Source organism: Vigna umbellata, chromosome 8, assembly GCF_029865625.1.
Source record: "Vigna umbellata cultivar VRB3 chromosome 8, Vumbellata_1.0, whole genome shotgun sequence".
Taxonomy (NCBI): domain Eukaryota; kingdom Viridiplantae; phylum Streptophyta; class Magnoliopsida; order Fabales; family Fabaceae; genus Vigna; species Vigna umbellata.
This window is the reverse complement of record NC_142172.1, coordinates 37308982-37326136: the sequence shown is the minus strand read 5'-3', so window position 1 is coordinate 37326136 and position 17155 is coordinate 37308982. Positions and strand designations below refer to the sequence as shown.

Below are 17155 nucleotides of genomic sequence, written 5' to 3'. Positions count from 1 at the left end.
ATGAGAAAGAAAAATGAATTGAATTGGATGAGATACTTGACTTTAGAGAAGAACAAATTTTCCTCTAAATTTTCCTGTGCCAATGTAAATCTTTTTTGGGGGTGAATCATGTACCAGAGTAATCCTTAATATACTAAATGCTGAACTTATGAAGTGTACATGGCAAAACATTAATGTTCCACCAGACAATCTACAATGCTTACCAAAGCATAGAGAGTTTGAGCCATAGCTATGGTGATATTTGCTTTTTCTTCTCAAAGTTTTTGAGAAAAGAAATACTAGTAAGTAGACCACACATGATTATTTTCCCACAACACAACCATGAGGAAAGCAGAAGACACAAAGCACATGCCATGATTCCAAAGCTAAACTTCTTCCGGCCTTTGTTTATAACATAACACAGACTTTTCAGGTTAATGCCACACAGAAACTCCAAATACTGTGCCAACTTTTGCTTCTTCCCTCGGTAACTTAAATGTTTAGTTAATTAGAATTGACTTGAAGTAGTGTATCTGTCATTGTCTACCTAAACACACAAACCAAAACATGTGTTGGAGAGGGGAAGCTTGGAAAAAGGGAAGAGAGAGGATGATGCAACTTTTTTAAAAGTTAAAGTTATTGAGGCAAAATAGAGACTCAATACTGTGGAGAGAAGGGAATAAAGAATCATCTACATGATAAAGAAATAGACACAAAATTTTCACCCATTCAGGATGACAAACATTCATTACTCTAGGTATATTTGATCTTTACCTTGTAATGTAAAAAAATGTCACTTTCATGAGCTAATTACACCCTTCTTCACAACAAAATCATCTTACCTAACTACAAGAAATAGAGTCCCAGATTTAACCGTCCCGGACTATTTTCCTATCTGCTAAAGTCTAATTACCAGAAATTTTCAATCTTTTTCATCCAAAAGCTATATATAGAAACAATCCATTGCATGAAGAATTATCCCTCCTCAATCAATCATCTTCGACTGTCAATAATCTGTGCAGGAAAATGAAGTTGTAAGATGACAGAAGTTGTAAGATGACAGAAGCAGAATATAGAAATATAGAAATATAGAAATCTAATGACAAACTGAACCTAGTAATATTAAAATCCATCCATTCCATATAGTGATGTTTAACACATACCATCATGTTTCTTCTTCAAACTCCTAGCAAACAACAAGCATATAACCACAAAAGCCACTCCAGCTGCCCCTCCTAATATTATAGCCACTGTCTTCGCTGGATTTTGCCCTGCCATTACATCAATTAGCTACAAATAACTTCACAATCCAAATAAGATACACATTGAGGAAGGAAAGTTGAACATTCACCATTGCATTTGAACAATGGAACAAACAAAGAATACTGTCTCAAAATTGAGCTGTGTGTATGTGAAATTAAACAGGGACAAACAAACACGAATTCAATATGACAAGAGAAATTAACACAGTCTCTTCTGTCAATATTATCTCTTTTGGTGTTTAGGTATTAGTTATTACCAGAAGAAGACGAGGAGAAGGAATTAGAGGAAGATGAAGCTGCAGATGAAGAGTGTTTTCCTGGAACCCCATTAGGATAATAGCTATAACTGATGAAGCACTTGTACAAATAGACCTGGCCTGAAATGGAACTTCCACATTCTACCTCAGCCCTCTGTACAGCACTTTTGATACACTCCCCACAATCAGAATCCCCAACATCTCCTTCACACTGTCCCATCACATACAAAGACTGATAGCTTGTTGCATAGAAGCCATGAGCACTCACCACCCCATTTTCCATCACAGAAAAAGCAGTGTCCCTCCTCTCCTCAAACGCTCTTCCAGCCGCATTGGTCGCTCCACAAGTCTTGTACAGAATTTGCATCCCCGATATTTGAGAAAACCCGGTAACCTCGTACAGCATGTAGCAACCTAGGAGCTGGACTCTAGCAGCTGTGGTTTTGCCACACAATTTGTCAGACAAGACTGGGAGTCTGCTCACACAGTTATAGCAATCAGAGTTGGAGAGGTCCCCTCTGCATTGGAAGAGCCCAGTCATGGAGGTTTGGCCACTCCCGGTGGTGGCCTTAAAGAACTTGGTTTTAGTGGATTGTGAGACCAATGAGCCAAACAGGGCTGAAAGGGCTTGGGAGTATACCCCATTTGGATCTGTGAAAGGTTCCTTCGAGCAGCCCTTGTAGACCAAGGTGGTGTAATCAGAAGCAGATTCAGCAAGCTCTGAGGACAAAATCAGAAACAAAAAAAGAAATAGAGACTTTAAAGGAAGACCCATTTGAGTGTGTGGTGTTGAGAGATGGGAGGATCAAATCATGACAGTTTTGGAGGGGAAAGAAAAGAAAAAGGAGAAAACTTCAAGGGTATGAATGTGTGTGTGGTATGGTACGATGTGGTGTGGTGCTATCAGATTCAGAGAGAGTCTGATTAAGGAAATGAGGAATCAAGGGTTGTGATTGAAGGTTGGGTTTTTGTCTGGCCTTTTAGCTGAATCAGTAGGGAAAGAGATTCTGGGTGGTGTGGTGGAGTGACTCTACATTCTGAATTTTGTGTCCTTGGGATTCACTTTCCTTTGGATGGATGGATGGATATTTGATATCATAACATAATGTAGTGCAATGCCTCTGTAGATGTGCATAAGAGCACCAGGTGTATCATATCATATACACTCTCTTTCTCTCTCTATTTCTGGTTTTTTTAAAAGGTGTTTTAATACCACAGAAAATAGGTTTTGAAAAGAGAGTTTAAGTTTTTTGAGAATGGTGAACAGTTTTTTATTATTTGAAGAGAATGAGAACAAAAGTGGTTGAATTAATTAGGCGTTAAAAGTAGTGGGAGAAACATTCACAGTTCTTGGTTTTGGAGTGCATGAAGAGAAAGGAATCTGGTTTTGGTAAGAGAGAACACCATCACACTTTGACCATAACACGTTCTGCTTTATCTAAGATTTCATTTGAATTCAACAATTATTTTTTTAATTCTGCACAAGTGATAAACAATAGAAAAATGAGTATTAACTAAGATATGTATTCCTATTCTAATCATTTCAAAAAGCCAACCCGTCTCACATTTGCAACTCTTAACATCTCTGCAATCTGATAAGATTATTGCAAAACAACAAAGAAGATGAAAATAGTTAAAATGTTTGAAATTTTAGAATCTTTTGAAGAAACGAATATGAAATATAATTTTTGTTTCTTCTTTTGTAAGTCACTGCAGATTCAGTGATTTATTTGTAAGAGAGACTGCACACATCACGAATATATGGCTGGCTGAGATGATAATCTGAGAACAACACGACAAATTAGAAAGAAGAGAATAGCTGGCACGTTTCTGTTTTTAATTGAAGCAGATTGAATTCAGACAACAGTGTGTGCTATTGTTCGAAAGGTGCGGTGAGTTGCAGAAGTTCTGTCATCCTGCACCAGAAAACCTTATATTTCTTTTCTTGATTTTAAACAATTAGATGAAATTCTCAATTTCTATATTTATATCAGACTTAAATAACAAATAATTTGCAACAATTTTTAATTTAATAAATTGCATTTTTGTAATTTGAAGTAAATTAATATTGGCTACCCATGTAACTGAAAAATGATATAAAGTTTATAATGATTACTTTTACTAACTATGGATAATGTATTAAAGTAAACTAAATTTAAAGACTTAAATACCATTTTTTTAGATTTATTTATTTTTATATTATTCTTCCATAAAAAAAATGGAATTTTATACTAATATTAAATGCAGACTTTTAAGGTAAATAGTTATTATAACATAACAAATCAAATGACATTAAATCTAATTTTCTTTTTAATTAAACTCTTAGGATTTATAAGTAAGAGGAAGAAAAATGAAAATATAGAATATATGGGGGAGGAATCCTCTTCTTTGAAAAAGGACAAGTGATGGAATAACATGTTACATAGATTCAAAATGCTTTTCATCTATGTGAGAATCAAATCAGGAAATATTGTTAGCACATGAGCGTGTGAGTGTAATTCTTAAATTTATTGCATCATGATCTTCTAGGTGAATTATTTCATTTAGGAATGATAAAATTTATTAATCACAATCTGAAAGATATAATTGAAAAAAAATTAAAATTTTAAAAAGTATGGATAAAAGAGTTCATGCATGTTTATTGAAATATTTATTTACTGACATATGCTTTTGCAAAATTAAACTATCCTAGAACTATGCTGTACAAAATATAATAATATAAACATTATAAATCCATGATGTGGATTGCATGAAGTTTTGAACTTAGTTACACTTTCAAATGCCAATGTGCGTTAAATCTTTATTAGACTTAATAATTCAAAACTGAAAACGACACATTATCTATCATTTTTATTTCTTCCTATAATCCTTAACAGGTCATTCTTATAATTAATATTTTTTAAATTTTGTAACATGAATTATACATATATATAATTTTATTATTTCTTGATTATACTTTTACAATTTTTATTATCATTATATGTAATTTTAGGTAAAATGTATATAGCTATATAACTTTATAATTTTACAATCAATGTAATTTTATTATTTATATAACTTCATATTGATGATTAATGATATAATTTTAATTTTATAAAATAAATTTAGCATAAGTATGTGACTTAAATTTTTTTAAAAGGCTGGTATAAATTGTAAATATACATGGTTATGTAATATATAACTATATATTTTATATCATTTGTAAACTATATCTATAAATTTAATAACTTGTATACTCCTAAATAATGAGAATCCATTAATAGTGTTCATCATGTTTCTATCTTTGTAGGTTATTATTATATGTAACATCCAATTAAAATAGTGTAAAATACTACCGAGGAAGTTAACATATCAAAAGTATAAAGTATCATTATACTTATCTATACATAATTATAAGTCAAGTTTTATATACAAATTTTCAATCCAAAACTATTTTTAAATTTGGGTTTTTAAAATTATCAAAAGAAAACATCTAAATCAAAGTATCTATGCATCCACATCATCTTCGCCTGGTGCATGTTCCATAGAAACATCATCTACCTTTGTTTTTCACCAATAAGGTGATCATCCAAACATACAGCAAACACAAACAAACAAATAATACAACAAAGATTAATATCAAATAATAAAACATAGCATTTACAAAGTAACATATTCTATTTTCATTTCAAATTAAGCATGACACCTAAACATCTTAGACATTTAGACTTAACATCCGGATAAATGTATTATTGTCAAGTTATGACGGGTTCTGCACTTGCATGGTGAAACAACTGACTCACTCTAAGCTACCACACAAGGTTAGTCTGTTAAACAATGCTCTTTGTCAACTGTACCGGTCCCAAACTATGATCTCTTACTACTCCTCACGACGTAACTCTTCCCTCTTTACTTTAGACTTGATGGTTATTAGAGTGTTAGGATAACCCCCAAGAACAAACTTTTACAATAATACATACACTACTTAAAACATTTACTGAGAATTTTTCCAAAGAGTTTTATGGAATTACGTCACAATTATACATATGCATATCTCAATTAATCACCTTATAACAATTATCAGTATCATCACTTACTCAAAGTATTTCAAACATAAAATCATTTATAATATTCTGGAAACAACAGTCACATAATAACACAATTTTCTTCGTAGCAACTCAATACACTCACTAAGTAGGGGAAACAGCTTGGAAACATTTATCAACACCTTCGAAGGATCCAAAACCTCTAAACCGACCTAATGAACGTTCAAAATTGATGTTTGAAACCCAAATCCGAGATTCCAAAAACTGTAGACTTTCCACTAAACCACAATCTTAAAATTTCACCTATCAAAACCCTCATTTTATGCCAAAAATTCACCCTTCTTCTAATTTATTATTCTAAACCCCTATAAAATACATAAACCCCTATAAAAATAATATAGTTTCATTATTTAAAACACTTTACCATATATAATACTCGATTTTTGAAGATCTTACAATATCACATTGAAAATTAACAACACTAACCTAAAATATAATAATTATATCTTCTACATTTTAGTTATAAAAGAATAATTTTATTATTATAATACAATAAACATTATGACTATATACTTGGATATTAATAATAACATACACACTTAATGTAATTTATATCTTGTATAAAAAATGTCTTACAAATAAATATAAAGAAAATACTAGATTACATTGATACATATTAAATGATATAATAAAGCTTAACTTAATCTTTAAACATTATCTTAGTTAATTGGGATTTATCATTATTTATATTTAGTTTATATGAGATCTTAAACAGGATCACCAGTAAAAATATAAAACATATCATTATTTTGATGAATTTTAAAATTAATATCTCAAATATTAGTTTAAATACGTTCTTTAATTAAATATTCGTATGATTATTAAAATATTTAATTTTTCTCAAAAATAACATCTTAAAGAAACAAAATATGTTTTTTGTTTTTTTGAATATGACAATGATTGACCTTGATCCTTCTAATTATTCTCATTCCAAATGAGAAATCATATTTTTTCATGAAAGATTTTGTTTGAAAATGTTGATGTTTTTATTTTTGAAGTTTTCGCGTTTCTTGACATGAAAAATAAATATAAAAGTAATAAGTTATAGGCCAACTCAAATGGTCAAACAAATACTCAAATCATTAAAACATTGTTTAATTATTTAGAAAAAAAATATTCAACGTGTAAAGATATACACATAAAGAATCAATAGATTTATATAATACTACATTAATTACTAATCTCATCATACATATTCAATATATATTATCCATCAATTATATATATAATCACATATAATTAACATGCAACCTCATGATCATCATAATTAAGTATTTTTTTACACTAAGATACCATTAAACAACATAATTGATTTAGTCCCTTTCTTACTCAAACACTACTTCAAAGTTTGAATGTTCATCCATAAATTGAGCATTTTTCCAATACTTTAAAATTTTTATAGTAGATGTACATTTTTAATAGATGTTCCAATCTTTATTTTATTCGAGCCATAATCTTTGGCTTGAATTATCTTCCTCGTTACTTGAGTAATTGTGAACAATGAAGCCCAATTAATTTAACAAATATCTCGTTAAATTTTTGAAAAAACTTGACAACCATTATTCAAACATATTTTTTTAAAAAAATAATTATTAATAAATCTTTTGATGATATTTACCGACAAACAAGAAACATGTTAGTGATACATTTATCGACAAATTTTAAACAAATTTTAGTATAAAATTGTCAAAGTCTAAAAAAAAACTTTTGTATCGATTTTAGTAAAAAATATCCATGATAATAAAATTTTTAATTTATTTACAAATTTTTTGTTGATAATAAAAAATCTAACATTTATCAACAGTTATTTTTTACCAACATATATGAATTACCTTAACTTAGAGTTAAAAAATTTAATAAAATTATTATTCTTAAACTAAAAATATATATTTTTTATCATATTAAATATAAATACATATTAAACATTTATTTATCATTTTATTATAATATTAGTTCACTGATTAATTTTCATATTCCTGATCACGTTAGAATTGTACCTTCTTATTTAGAAACAAATAGATCTAAATGTGATGGAATAGAAGGAAGTCCATAGACATTTTTTTATATAAATTTGTAATAACTTTAACATTTATGAGCCATTATATTAACTAAGGTTGTAGGGATCTTACAGTGATTTATTTTTACCTTCTATTTGATAAAACCAATAGAAAAAAAATACTCAATTTAAAATTTCTGAAAATGATAATTCTCTTATAAGAAAACAAATGGTTATTAAAAGATATGATTTTTTTTAACAGGTTAAAAAAATTGTGAAAAGTATCAATAAAGTTATTTAGAAATAAAATAATTTATAGTTTTAGTAACATCTTAAATTTATACTTAAGATTATTTAATAAGAGTAATGTATTATTTTTCAAAAAATAATTATTTTAGTTCAAAGAATCACCTTCTACCTCTTTATCATGTTTGTAAAAGTGTAAAAGAATTTTATTAAAAAGTTTGCGTAAAAGGTATTTTTTAAAAATAAAATGAGAAGTGTACTTTCCAATCTGAGATTACTGAAAATGTAAAAAATTATCTCATACTAGAAGCCCCTAAAACATAAATAATATGTATTAATCTAAAATAAACCAAATGGAGCAATCTGTTTATTCAACAAGAACATGTATTTTTAATTTAATCAATAATTTTTTTTTGGAAACACATTTTAAGTGAAGATGTTTTGAAGATATGTTTCGAAGATATTTTGGAAAGGTAGTTTGGGAAATATAATTCTGAAAAAGCTTATTTGGAATAAATTTCATACTTTTTTGAAAATTTTGTCCCAAAAATCTCATTCTAAAATTTTATTTTGAAAATCTTTAAGATTTTAAAAAAGTGTTTTTGAAATATGTGATCCAAAAGACACTTATACTAAAGGTAAAATGGTTATTTTGAAAATATAAGAGGGTGCACGAAGAAGAAATATTGGTAGTGCAGAAAGTAAAAGTCCATTAAACAAACTTTGTTGTGCTGACTAACTGGAGCAAGACTCTACGGTAGGGCTTTGTTATTCTCACTCCCAATTTGTTGCTAAGTTTACGTCTTTGATTATAGTTTTATTCTTTTTAACACACATTAAACAAAAACATGCTTAATTGTTCACCATACAGATTCAATTCTCATTTCTTTTATTTTTGTCCACATTTGTAAAAGTAATAAATATAGAACACTGAATAACACTATTTAAAATTTAACATACATCAAAATAAAACTCTTATTTTAAAAAATAAAATAAAATAAAATTGACAAGAAAATAAGGAGTTTAAAATAAAAAGTACTTTAAAACCAAAAATCTATACTAAATTTTAATTTATATGAAAACAATATTCAAATGAAAACTCACAAATAGTTAAAAAATATATAATGGCACATTCTCACATAATTGATGATTATTATATATAAAAAGATCATTATTGTGATACTGTGTTTTGTACTCTAATTACATTTAAGTGCAATATCATAGGTGACTGAATAAATTTTCTCTTTCTCTTTACATACCATAATTAAACATTTCATAAGGTCACAGTTGCCGAATTTTAATCCTTATGTATAAATGAAAAAAGTTATCAAAATTATTTTAATGGAAATTGAACCCGCAGTATTGGTTTTAATAACTTATCTTAACTACTATAATTAACTGGTGTACTTTTTTAGTATGATATATGCAATTGGTTATTAATCAAAATTGTACATGTGTACATTATCTACTTCTAAATAAACAAATTTATATTTATTATGTATCATTATTAGTAGTATCGTTAACATTCTTAATAGATTATATAGTTACAATTATTAGTAGTATGTTAACATTCTTAATAGATTATATAGTTACAAGTTAATTGATAATTTAGAATACGATACAGTTATGCAATTACTTCTTATCCATATTATTATGTAAAGATATATATATATATATATATATATATATATATATATATATATTTGTCAATTTTCTTTTCTAATTTTATTCTTGAAGTGATTTTTTTAAAATTTAACAATTTTTTTTAAATTTAACTATTTTAAAAGTATAAATAAATAAAAATCATTTATAAAATAAATAAAAATCATTTATAAAATAAATAAAATAATTTATAGCTAAACGTTGAATTTTTTTTTCTTTTTTTATAATTATAATTTCGTTATATTATGTTATTATAAAATAAGTTAACACAATAATTCTAATACTGTTAATATATTTTTGGTTGGAAATAAAATACTAATATTACTAACACCAAAGGAAGGAGATTGTGAGATTTATATATTTTCAATAGCTAAAATTAATAATAGTAATAATAATGGTAAATTGTTTAGCTCCATATATATATATATATATATTTTTTAAAAGAAGTGTATTAATTAATTGGTTAATATGGTCACGCATCAATGTATTTGTGTCTTATATTAGTAGTTTTGTCGTATATTAAGAATATACAAATATAAATAAAAGTCATAATGAATTAGCATTATATAAATATATTTTTAAAGAGCTTAATTTACATAATTTAAACGTATAGGAGCAATATAATGTTGTTAAAAAACCGAGAAGACAGAATAAAATAGTGGAACAACTATTAAAAAAATAAAAAAAATAAAAACATGAAAATGTTGAAAAGATTGGTGATGTTAACAGAAATGAGAAGATTAATATTAATTTAACATTGTCTAGTAAAATAAAATCTTTGTCACAAGACAACCAATCTTACATTTTGGGCTTCTTTCATCTCTTTGTTTGTCATCGTGTTCTGTCACCACCGACTCGCACTCCTATCATTCCCAATTCCTAATTCTCAATTGGCAATTCCCAATTCGCATTCTTTACAATACCATACAAACCCTTTATTTTTCATCACATTTCATGGAATCGCATTCATAATTGGCCTCTTAAAAATGCACTCTTTCAGAGACAAAGTCACGCAGAAGTTCTCTTATCTCTTTCCCAACTCCTCCTCGTCCCAGGTATTTTTTTTTTCCATGATCTGCATTTGCTTATTTGTTATGGTGCATGAAAATCTGAGCTTGGTGTGGTGGACACTCTTATTCTCTCCTTGAACACAAGCTTTGATCGTCTTTGCCCTCGATCTTCAATTTGATCTGTGTGTGTCTGCATAAATCTGAATCCGGGTTAAGTTGGCTTCATTATTTCTCATCACGGTTTTTAGTTTTCCAGAAAATGCGCCAAAGATACCTGGTAGAGAAGGAAGAAAAGGAAATCGTGTTGCTTCATTTCGTTAATAATTGAAAGCTGAATATTGTTTTCAATTTGAATTGTAATAGAGTATATGGGTTTTTTACCGTTTTGTATTCACACGAAGAATTATGTTTAACGGCCTGTGTACATTACTAAGAGTTAGTATTATTCTCTTATCTGTCTTTGGTAGCATGTATTATATATGTGGTATGGCCGTGTGTTCTGTTTGCCTGGCTGCGAGTGCTGGAGAATATAGATTCGGCTTTTGGGCTATTAGTTGGTTATTTTGTTGGGATGGGTAGAAAATGAACCAGGAGAATGATTCCTTCTCTTCTTCTATCTGTAGTATATCATGAAGATAGATTGAATTTTCAAGTGGATAGGAAACTTTATTTGGAGTAGGTTTACTTTATTTAAAAATTTGGGTGCATCACCAGGTTTAATATATTTTTTTCTCATAAATGTCCTATGTAATGTCACTGCTTTATGCTTCCAGTACAAATGCATGTATTATAGGAACATTGTAATAATTTGTCTTACATATCCCAGTACCTTGCTTTTTTTATCTTTTATATCTGAAATGAGGTTTTTATTTGCGCAGGATAGTCCTTATTCTCAAGAGGATAAACCTGTGTCTTCATATTTATCTTACATTATCCCTTCGATCAGCTTTGATGGATCCAATACGAGCAAGTATCAAAATGAGAATAAATCACCTTCTGCTGGATATAATTATGAGAATTTTGACTATCAGGATGTTCCATCTGATAATTATGTTGACTGTAGTCCCGTGTACAATAATATGGACTCTGTGAAAGACAGTAATGATAATAATAATAATGAGGATCATACCTCTAGAAGGAGCAGTAGCAGTTCTGAGGTTTTTGAGGAAGCAAATGAGCAGCAACCCCAGGCTTCAAAGAAGTCTCGACTCAATCTTAGTGATGAATCTACTTTTATATCTCCTGAATTGTATGAATTTTTGGAAATATGCCTCCCTAATATAGTGAAAGGACGCCAATGGGTCTTACTATATAGGTAACTTTTCTCAGTAAGTTTTTGTTTTTTGCTTTGAGAGTGATATGCTATTGCTTTGAAATATTGATTCAACATTTGTTCTTTATATTAAGGGCAGTACGTTAAAACATGGAGTATCACTTCGAACACTTATTCGCAAGAGTTCTGAGCTTTCATGTCCCGGTTTGCTGGTATGTCAACCTTTCAGAACTATTTTCCAGTCATGTTGTACACCTAATATTTCATCTACATATCAAGGTGTGGTTCGTTTGTTAACAATGAATTATTGTCTATTATGCAAAACTATTAGATCGTGGGAGATATGCAAGGTGCTATTTTTGGTGGGCTGCTTGAATGTCCCTTGAAACCTACAGCAAAGCGAAAATATCAAGTATGTCAACTCTCTTTTTTCATGGATAATGCTTCTTTGTGAAGGCACTTTTTCATCTTGAAGTGTGATTTTATTTTGTATACTGTGGTGATAGGGAACAAGTGAAACTTTTGTCTTTACAACTGTATATGGTCAGCCAAGGCTGTTTCTACCTACTGGTAAGGATTCTCATCATTTAAACGGATAATTTTTGGTAGGAATTTTGAAGGAACTTAGGAAAATGTTTTAAATTGATGCATTGTCCGACTTGTGAACAAATGGACAAGTTCATATCAGCTAGAGTGACATTTGCATGTGTTTAAGGTTAAATATCTGAAGTTAATTTTGGTATTGCAGTCATCAATATTCACCAGGACCTGGATTTTATAACGTGGAAGTATGTAAGCTTGATATAGGAATAATCTTTTTGTTAGAAAAATATGGAGGAATCCTATTGAATGAATGGCTCATTGTCACCTAAATGTCCTCTTTTAGTTTAAGTTACAATTGAGAAAGGTTTGGGATCAATGGAATCATTGGGTCTTCTTTAATACGTATTGTAAATATGACTATTCATTGTACTTTGGATCATTGCAAAATTAGTATTTTACAAATATGAGCTCTTTAATGATAATTATGTGCTTTTATGATCATAAAAAGACCTTTTGAATTGTTTCCTTAGAAAAAGTTGTTCTCCCACGAGAATATCAATATGTTTTAATCCTTTTAACCATTGCACTTATAGGGATTTTTGTTAGGTAAACTTAAGTGTCTTAGGAGATTGCAAAGATTGGGAGTTCATTAATTATGGTTTAGGTAGTAGTTATATTTAATGGATGTAGTTGAAAGGCCCTGTCAAAAGGGTCTATAAATAGTCCTTGTACTGCTCAATGTAAACTACAAGTCATAATACTAGTGAGTTATTTAAGAAAGACTTGTTGTCAACAAATTGGCATCAGAGCTAGAGAGCTTGAGTGTTTGAGTGCTTGAGAAAGAGCTAAAGAGCGTGCTTGAGAGCAAGAATGCTTGAGTGAGATGGCCAACCTTGCAAAGGCGGTCAACTATGATAATTGGAGTCTGAAGATGAAGGCTCTTCTTGGCTACTAGGAAAATCGGGAGGTGGTTGAAGATGGTTTCGAAGAACAAATCAACATCACAAATTGGTCTAATGCCCAATTGAAAGCATTGAAAGAAACGTATGTGAAGGACAAGGCAACTCAGTACATCGTGTACCAAGCTATGGATGAGCGTCTTTGATAAGATTGCAAGTGCAAAATTTCAAAAGAAGTGTGGGACATTCTAGAGTAGGTGTGGGGATGATCGATTGAAGCAGGTTCGGCTTCAAACTCTCAGAGGTGAGCTTGAAAGCATCGGGATGAAAAAGGTTGACAAAGTTGTTGAGTACGACTCTCGTGTTGAGACCATGGTGAACCAACTTGGAAGGAATGGAGAAACGTTATCCACTTGTCGAATGGTGGAGAAAATCTTAAGGTTGTAACTAACAACTTTGAGAATATTGTATGCACTATTGAAGAGTTCAAGGACTTGTCAACCTCTTGGTTGAAGAGCTTGCCAAGTCACTTGAGGTGCATGAGCCACTTGATCAACTACTCCAAATAAATTGAGAAGCTAAGAACACTCAAGTCAAAGGACGATATCGAGGAGGTGTAAGAAGCGGTCCTGGTGGTAGAAGCCGTGGACAGGGAGAGGAGAGAGGATAGTCCAACCAACAAAATTGGCGTGGCCTAGGACGAGGTCGAAGGAGAGGAGGTCAGTCAGGCAACTCAAGCGTTGAGTGCTTCAAGTGTGGCAAGTGTGGCAAGTATGACCCTTATGCAAAGGAGTGAAAATTAGTTAAGTGCTTTAGTTGTGGTAAGGTACAACACTTTGCAAAAAGATTGTCGATTTGGGAATGGAAGAAAAGAGTTAACCAACCTTCTTATAGAAGATACTGAAGAGGAAGCGGTATTATTGATGATGGGACATATCTCAAGAGTTGAGCACAAGCAAGGGGAGAACTCGGCAAGAAGGTTGAGTAGCATGGAGAATTCAACAAGAAGGTTGAGTATCGAGGATAACTTGACAAGACAGTTAAGTAGTGTTGAGAGGTTAACAAGACATTCGAATAAATCAATGATGCATTCAGATAGTCCGGTAAGGTGCATTGAGTACTCAGATAGCTTGGTGGGAAGTCCAGATAGCTTGGTGGGAAGTCCAGATAGCTTGGTAAGGTGCATGGAGAACTCAAATAGCTCGGTGGGAAGTCTAAATTGCTTGGTTAAGTTGATCGAGCTAGTGGAGTGCTCGAGTAGCTCAATAGAGTAGGTAAACATCCCGAAGGAGTAGGTAGGAAGGTCAAATAGCTCAAATAAGTTGGTGGATCAAGTGGGAAGCTCAAATAGCTTAGTGTTGCATTTGTATAGCTCAGATGGCTCGAACATGTACGGAGATGAGCTTGTTATCCAAAGGTTAGAGCTTGCTAGAGGCATTTTGCAACATAGAATTGACAAGGAAGTTATAGGCATGCAGAATTACAAGCAAGCTTAGAAAGAATAAAACAGGCTTTGAATAAGCGGTGCTTGGAACTTGAACAAGAAGTTTTAAGATTGCAAGAACAATTACATGCTGAGAAGGATATAAGTTGCATTGGAGGTGCAAGATGAGAAGTAGCGACTTGTAATGGATGAAAAGATTGGTGCTATTGAGTACAACAATACGTGAGAATGGTCTGATCTCTCAAAAGGAGCTTGACCTATTGACAAGAATCCAGTTACTGACAAGTCAGCCACATAGACTATAAAGAACCCAATTAGGGACAAGTTGGTCACAATGAAAGTAAAGTCGGCCATGAAAAAAGCAAATAACCCAACTATTCTTGGAAGGAGCAAATACTGTTTGAGAGGAGTTACTGCATGTAGAAGCCTGGATAGAAGAACCAAGAAAAACATTTAAGTTTATGGGGGATTTTGTTAGGTAAACTTGTGGATAGTTGCATTTAGTAGTGTTGGTAGAATTAAGTGTCTTAGGAGATTGCAAAGATTAGGAGTGCTTCAAGTAATGATTGTGGCATGCAATAGAGTTCATTAATTATGGTTTAGGTAGTAGTTGTATTTAATGGATGTAAAAGGGTCTATAAGTAGTCCTTGTACTGCCCAATGTAAACTACAAAGTTATAATGTTAGAGTGTACTTCCAGAAAGACTTGTTTGTCAACAATTTTCAGTTTACATATAGGGAGAGAAGGTAAAGACAATCAGAAATGTTAGATGTTCTGGTGTCTGAAGTTTTTAGAATTTACAGGTTAGGCTAAATAGGGGATGAAAATTACAACCATTTGGAGTCCTTACTACTTCTATTTCTATAGTAAGAACAATGAAATATCTTTGTTCACAGTATAAGGTTCTCAACTTTTATTATTTGTTCACGATGTTTATTTTTACTCGAGTTTCTCTAAAGTTGTGTTCTAATTGTATGTGCAGGTGTCAACCGATACTACTGCATGTGTATGAATGATTTACTTGCACTTGGTGGTGGGGGTAGTTATGCTTTATGCTTAGAAGAGGATTTGTAAGCATTTAATAATGTCGCTTAGTTTTGTTCCAGTACATTTGATTTGTTCTTGAAGTAGCTCTACTGGATTCTCTTATTGAATGCATCCTTTTGGTTGAAAAGGTTATCTGGGACTAGTGGACCAAGTGAAACATATGGAAACTCCTGTCTTGCTCACAGTCCAGAGTTTCAGTTGAAGAATGTCGAGGTCATACTCTTACCAATAATCTGTTTTCTAGCTTACAATTTGCAATAAATTATTAAGTGGCTTTCATTCCCTGCTGTCTTCTGCTCAATCCTTTTCATATTCTTTTCATTGCCTTTTTGCTGTAACCTTTTCATTGGCTTCATATTGGCAATCTGGACCCGTGGTTTAGACAATGATATACAAAACTTGCGAATTGAAATAAACATTTACTCTACATTCAGTGTGCCCTGTCCACATCCCAACCCCATGAAAATGAGGACAATGCACACAAGTTCCTTTCGTGATGAATGGTATAAATTTGAGTCCAATCCCCTGTCACCATTTGCAAATTAATATTTCTGATAATTAACAAATTGTACTGGAACCAGTTTCACCATATGAAAAAGGTACACATGATACCCAAGTTTGGATGCAGAGGGGGTTGGTTAACTTTTCCAAGTTAGATGAACAACCATGAAATTTCAGAAATTAGATTTCCATCTGTGCTTCATTATATGCCATGCATTGATTTTGTCTATTGCTTATTTCTACTACCCATTGTTCCACATTTATTTGTTTATATGGATTTATTCACTATATCTCTATTATGTGCAGTTGTGGGGTTTTGCACATGCTTCCCCTTTTCAAGGCTAAGATGCTTTTGTTTGATGTCCAAAAGAAGCGTCTCTCTCTTCTACCTTTCTTCTCTGTTTGGATGTAGTTTAGTTTAGCCTTGAGATGTTTATCAATTTGATGTACCTACTCAGACATGCTCCAAATTCTTATAGTAGTGTATTGTTGCTTGAAATTCCATTTTTTTAAAGTTTGGGTTTGTGAAAGCGAAATGGTCTGAAGGTTGTGAAGTAGAATGTGAGGTGAGGAATCCACTCACAAAACTGCCAAAAAACACAAAGCACTAACTAGGCTATTCTACATGCAATATATGCATTAACAAGAAGGCCAGGTATCCAACGTCAAGAGTTTGTACCTCAGTTCGGTAACCACAAATATAACATTGGTTTTACAATTTGATTTGACAAACTAAACAAATTAGAGGCAAGTCCTTTGATGATGGTTTAAAGCAGTGCCACTACGCTCTCGAATATATTCAAAATGAACAAGGATGTCTATCGCTGGAAACTAGCTGGCCACATGACAAAACCGTATCTACAACTATGTAATTTAATTGACTTTGGTTTATGTCTTCTAAACCTTGATTAAGTATATTGAATTATAATTACTCGTGTTTGATCTGTTTA

The 17155-nt window shown here is 31.2% G+C and overlaps 2 protein-coding genes across 2 annotated transcripts; one reads left to right on the top strand and one right to left on the bottom strand.

Annotated features, from left to right (window-relative positions):
- Positions 1-686: 686 nt before the first annotated feature.
- Positions 687-2671, bottom strand: PDLP2 (plasmodesmata-located protein 2). Its single transcript, XM_047312747.2, has 3 exons — positions 1499-2671; positions 1143-1250; positions 687-993 (listed from the first exon to the last, which is right to left on the bottom strand). The coding sequence occupies exons 1-3, from the start codon at positions 2271-2273 to the stop codon at positions 986-988; spliced, it is 891 nt and encodes a 296-aa protein (XP_047168703.1). The 5' UTR covers positions 2274-2671; the 3' UTR covers positions 687-985.
- A 7604-nt stretch (positions 2672-10275) lies between these two features.
- On the top strand, positions 10276-17155 carry LOC124837421 (uncharacterized). Its single transcript, XM_047312773.2, has 8 exons — positions 10276-10542; positions 11376-11812; positions 11910-11982; positions 12102-12182; positions 12277-12340; positions 15640-15727; positions 15833-15917; positions 16512-17155. Exons 1-8 carry the CDS (start codon positions 10474-10476, stop codon positions 16548-16550), a joined length of 936 nt encoding a protein of 311 aa, XP_047168729.1. The 5' UTR covers positions 10276-10473; the 3' UTR covers positions 16551-17155.

Bases quoted from the DNA above. Each gene is read 5' to 3' on its own strand.
- PDLP2 (XM_047312747.2), bottom strand. From the start codon at position 2,273: ATGGGTCTTCCTTTAAAGTCTCTATTTCTTTTTTTGTTTCTGATTTTG. The intron at 1,251-1,498 runs GTAATAACTAAT...ATGTAATGGCAG, and splicing joins CTTCTCCTCGTCTTCTTCTG to GGCAAAATCCAGCGAAGACA.
- LOC124837421 (XM_047312773.2), top strand. From the start codon at position 10,474: ATGCACTCTTTCAGAGACAAAGTCACGCAGAAGTTCTCTTATCTCTTT. The intron at 10,543-11,375 runs GTATTTTTTTTT...TTATTTGCGCAG, and splicing joins CCAACTCCTCCTCGTCCCAG to GATAGTCCTTATTCTCAAGA. The intron at 11,983-12,101 runs GTATGTCAACCT...CAAAACTATTAG, and splicing joins TTTCATGTCCCGGTTTGCTG to ATCGTGGGAGATATGCAAGG.